This window comes from Microtus ochrogaster, linkage group LG5 (assembly GCF_000317375.1).
Source record: "Microtus ochrogaster isolate Prairie Vole_2 linkage group LG5, MicOch1.0, whole genome shotgun sequence".
Taxonomy (NCBI): Eukaryota; Metazoa; Chordata; class Mammalia; order Rodentia; family Cricetidae; genus Microtus; species Microtus ochrogaster.
Window position 1 is genome coordinate 44,037,763 of NC_022031.1, and position 5,488 is coordinate 44,043,250.

Sequence of the window (5,488 nt, forward strand, 5' to 3'; positions counted from 1 at the left end):
GGTTGTGAGCCACCATGTGGTTGCTGGGAATTGAACTCAGGACTTTTGGAAGAGCAGGCAATGCTCTTAACCTCTGAGCCATCTCTCCAGCCCCAGCTCAACAAATATTCTTAAGTGAACAAGAGAACAACATCTTTTTAAAAAGTCTTTCTAGAACATTTCATTCGAACACCCTTCTTTTCAGGCATCTGGAATCCTACTAAATGAAATGTTTTCTGTAATATTCTGCTCATCTTGAAATATAAGGGGTAGCACTGTACTTCCTGTTGGAATTATCAGCTATTTCTCACTAGTTAGATACTGACTATCACAAGCTCTTCTCTGTCTTTTGAGCTTTAATAAAGTCTAATTTCATTAGTGAACCGGGAGGTGGGGGGAGCAATAAAACTCTTTGTCGTTTTGAGAAACTATGTATTTTACTATTAAACCCAGCACCAAGCATATTTGCCTTCTATTTCTTTATTTCCCATTTTAATAGTCTAATTAGAAATTAACATATGGGGAAAATATCTGATGCTCTCTTCAGACCTCTGCAGGCATCAGGCATGTACTTTGTGCACATAAAAACATACAAACATTCATATACATAAAAAAAGTACACTTAAAGAGAAATATTTGCCTGGTTGCACAGACACATCAGTCTGAGTGTGCCTAGTGTCTCCTGAATATTCTGGTCTAAGAATATTGTCCTCCATCTGCCCATCCCAGTCAGGTTTTAGCTTCTGTCTGTGGCTTTTGTCTTTTCCTTCAAGACTATTTGTAATTGACTAGGACAACAGATTCCTAGGACATATTAAGGTTTCACACTGAAAAGTGAAGTACCAAACGCTTTCAGATATGATTCTTCTCCATTGAAATAAAAGATACTTTAGTATCTACACCAAGAATAGTAGTAAGATTATAAATAAATCCATTGTGCCCAGCAGGTTGGAGCAGAACTTCCCCCAAGCCTGACTCTATGTGTCTATGCATGTGCCTCCTTGTCTAGACAGCATCTGAGGCCTCATGAATAACAAGCTTGGGGAGAAGGCCTTTCCGGGTCCATTAAATGATGGCCCCTTACATTCAGACAGTGCTCCCTCATATGTGTGTGCCTCGTGGAATTGGGAACCTGTAAGAATCAGGATTCTATGGCCCATGTCTTATGTGCCCTGTTTCCTGACATTTACTAAGTGTAGTACAAATGCTGGCTGGTTGGAAGCAAGCCAGAACCAAAACTTCAGCTAAATCCCTCAGCCAAACAACCAACAGGCTCAAGTCAGACCAGAGCCACTAGCTCTGTGATTGTTATTTCTACGACAAATACAGATGTGAGCGAAGCAATAAGCAGAACTTCGGCAGGTGAATCACAATTAGGCTAGGGGAACCTGTGGGAGATGCTGGGTGTGAGGCATAGTCCATGCCAAGGCTGGGAAACTGGAGAAGGCAAGCATTGCTTTTTCTAGAAAATATTTCCACAGAGACGGGAGATGATACCCTTTCGTTGTTGTTCAAGAAAGAGAAGTAGCAGCCAGAGTCCTTTTCTCTTGTTCTCACAGAACCCTACAAAGCAGCAGCGTCTACTGCAAACTCTGCCCTCAGGTGTTGTACAGGAGTCTCTTACCCGGATAGAACCCCGAAGACACTCATTTTGGAAGACTAGTTCAGGTTGAGGGCACAACTCCTGCAGCGCATTTTCCTACCCAAGCCTGAGAGAGGTAGATTTTGAAAGGGAAGTTTGCCTGGATGAAATATGAGGCTGTGTGTATGACTGATCTCCCAAGACTATGTCTCCACGGTCCTAAAAACAAAGATCCAAAGTCCTCTAATAATGAAGTGAAAACCACAATTTCCTTAAGTATTTACCAATTCCATGCGACCATAGCTTGGGTGTGTGAGTCTAAACAAATGACAAGACTTTGAAAACCACAGAAGCAAGTTTTTGGAACAAGACGTGACAGAATTACAAGGAAAAACACACACACATCTGGGGTCGTATACTCCAGATACTCTCCAGGTTCGGAAATAAGCAAGCAACAGAATGCAATAAGGATATAGATGTCTAATAATATTCATTTCATCATACATAAAATGTTCTTGAAAACACTTAAAATGTTTTCATAGAAATACATCAAATGATCATGTATAAGATCAGGAAGCAAGTCTTAAGAAATTTGAAGGCCAGTGAGATGACTTAGGAGGATGACTGAGTTCTCTGGGCTCGCATGGTGGAAGGAGAGAACTACCTCTTAAAAGCCTCTGACTTCCACATGTGTGTGCTCACACATCTGTATCCATGGGGACACACACACACACACATACACATAAACAAAATTCAATTGAAAAATATGGAAAAAGGCATTCTAATGGTACTTCATCATGTAGATCACATTCTCTATAAGTTAACTGAAGTGAACCCCTGTATCCACTGGAAAATATGATTTTTCCCACAGAACTCATAACTCAAAGAAGAGGTCATAAGGGAAAGTTTAGTTGGTATTCAACATTTAAAAATATTTCAAAGGTATGGAATATAGCTGTCACTTTGAAATCTTGAAATACTTACGTTGAAACAGTAGAAGTGTTTTCATGAGGAAATGATTCTATTTTGGTTGGAAATGCTGAAGGAAGAGGTAACGGAAGTTGAGGGGTCTTAGAAGAAATAACCTTTGGTGTTTTATTGTTTAGGCAGGCAGGTGTCATTATTTGTCTGACAGGCAACATGAAGTCGGTGGGTAGAGAGGGAAAGGATCTGGGAAGAACTGGGGGAAGGGGAAAATATGATCTAAGTACATTATAAGGAAAGCTTAAAATATTAAAAATTTAAAAAAAAAACAAGAGATTGACAAGCTTGTCTGAAGGACATTTCAGGAATGGTGAGAGTTTGTGGACGTCAAGTCAGCTCAGCTCTGACATTCTACCTGTTGCTTGCTCTACAGAATCACTCGGCCTCCATGACCGAAGTAACCTGAGATGAACGAAGAGAAGCGGCTGTATTTGGTTTCTTTCTTTTTTTTTCAACAACCTTCCAGTTCAATACTTCAGAACACACAGTGACTCAGTCCAACTGTGAAGACAAGTATTATGTTTATCTAGTTAGAGGCTAATGTTTTGTACATTTTTTTGTATTAAAAAGTGATGTAGCTTGCCCTGATCTTTTTTTTTTGTCAGCTTTAATATATTTATGCCAGAATTTTAAAACCAACAAAGTTTTTCTCTCGTTCAAGTGTGCATTGAAGAATCACATATATTCAATGGGTGATGTTGTTTTTGTGATATTTGTACACAAATCTTTTCTCAGTTTTATAGACAGAAATAAAGTGAGCGACCCACTTTTAACTTTTATTATCACAGTTGCCGCCTCCTCCAGAACCTCTAAGTTTTAATGAGAGTTAAACTTTTGAGTGACAGGAAGGACCATGGTGGTTAATTATAAATTTCAAAATCAATCATGGGGGGGGAGGAATATTTGGAGAGAACAGCATGTTCTGTTCTGTTAATAGTTATTTGCGTGTCAAGTTAAAGTGACAGTGGTAGACTAGTGAAGATTCCTAGTTTACTAACTAATGGCACAGACGCCAATATTGCCGAGGGTTGTTTTGGTTATATGACTCTTTCTTAGTTAATGCCCTTGCCCACCGAAGGAACTCAAGGTCGGTCTGGAGTTCTGTCCTTGGGCAGGCAGATGACCCTGTAGCCTTCGATCCAAAAGAGCAGCTAACACCAGCCTTCCCTGCCAACTCAACAGTTTTGTATTCATACTGTATGGACTTTTTATGAAAAAGAATATTTTACAGTTTGCACAGTATTATTTTACAGAAAGGATATCAGAGCATCCACAGCGTAGCGCCCACATCAACATCTTTACTTGGGAGCTTCTAACTGTTTCTGGGCTTTAACCGCATCCCGTTTTCTAGCATGGTGATAAACGTGTCGCTCCTTTGAGAAGGAGTGTCCTATCTGTATCTATCAAAATGTTTTCTTGAGACATCCATGTCAGCTCTTCTTAGCTTTTTTTTTGTACATATTTTTTTTCTAAATAGAAGAAAAAAGTTATCATAAAGTATATTCTGACTCATGTCCTTTGTTTGACCTTTCACTCGGTGGTGTTTGAGGAACCATGGAGTGACCCGCAAAGGTTTGCTTTTCATTTCATCGGCTGTGATTAAAATGAACCCTAATAGGAGCGTGACTGAATGGTCATTCGGAGAGAGAAGAGAAGGAAGTAGGGAGAAAGAGTGAATGGGGATGGTTATGCAGTGTGTGCATGCATATGTGTTTAGATAAAATGAAAGAAGTCTTTAATTTATTAATATATTCAAATGTACTTCCTGGATTCCTAGTGTGATACCTTAGTCTTCAGGCATGCCGTGGAACTTCTGAGTTTTCAATAAACACTTACTCTTCTTTTAGAAACGGAAGTTACTTCTGCTAAAACTTTCCTTGGTTCCATTTCCTCAACAGTTTCCCCAAACTCTCTTAGATTCATTCATATATATCTTCTAAGAAATGTCTGACTAAAGTTGGAAAAAAGAGTGAGTAGTTGGGCTCTGTTCATCCCTTATGCTAAACTACCTGCCCCACATCTCTAATGCAATCTGTTGCTTTCAGTGCAACACACCCAGGGACGATACACAAAGCTAAAACACTGTGATATACATCAGTCCAAGCACTGTGGTCCAGCTCTGCCTAGTTCTTATTGCCGTTCTTTCTGTTATATGAAGACACCTCTGAACCAAGTTAAGTTCTTTTTGGTGTGATATGTCCACTTAGATGACCCATGAATGCTATAGAGGAATGGAAATCCTGAGAGAGAATTATTTGCGATCTCTGACCTCTCTCTAATATGGGAAGTCCTTCTGTCTATGTGTTGCTCTTATTGGTATTGAATAAAGAAAGTGCTTTGGCCTATGATAGGGCAGAGTAGAGGTAGGCAGGAAAATTAAACTGAATGCTGGGAGAAAGAAGGCAGAGTCACAAGAGCCATGGAGCCAACAGAGGGGAAAGACTCGAGCTTCTAGGCAGAACCTTGCCAGTAGGCCACGAGCCTTGTGGTAAAATATAAAATAATAGTAATGGGTTAATTTAAGAAGATATTAGAGTAAGCTAGAACTATGCATAAGCTAATAGGCCAAATAGTATTGCAAATAATATAGTTTCTGTGTGTTTATTACAGGACCGGCCATCACAGAAACCTCCGCCAACATCTCTCCTCTCCTCTGAGCTAAATGTAGTACCACCCAGTGTCAGGATGACTCATTTTATTACTTTAGTAGTGCTTCTGATTACACTTACGCTGCTTCAGCGGCCTCACATTGATCATTATCCTCCATCTAGCTTGTGAGATTCAGTGCTCAGGTTTAAACTTCTTTACTTGCATTTGCTGCCAAGGACAGGACAAAGCTCTCTGTCCAAATACAACAAGCAGTAACTATGGGCTAAGAGAAACACAAATTCTGCAGTGAATTTTTCTTCCTCTTTTTATGATATAAAAATGGCTGAGAAAGTC

The 5,488-nt window shown here is 39.7% G+C and overlaps 1 protein-coding gene across 3 annotated transcripts in view; it reads left to right on the forward strand.

Annotated features, from left to right (window-relative positions):
- Nucleotides 1–4,045, forward strand: part of Plppr1 (phospholipid phosphatase related 1) — a 225,256-nt gene extending 221,211 nt beyond the window's left edge. For all 3 annotated transcript variants that reach the window (XM_026786794.1, XM_026786795.1, XM_026786796.1), the window contains one exon: nucleotides 2,919–4,045. In XM_026786794.1, the coding sequence (XP_026642595.1) occupies nucleotides 2,919–2,951 (33 nt within the window). In that variant the 3' untranslated portion in view covers nucleotides 2,952–4,045. The remainder of the gene's footprint in view (nucleotides 1–2,918) is intronic.
- The last annotated feature ends 1,443 nt before the right edge of the window (nucleotides 4,046–5,488 follow it).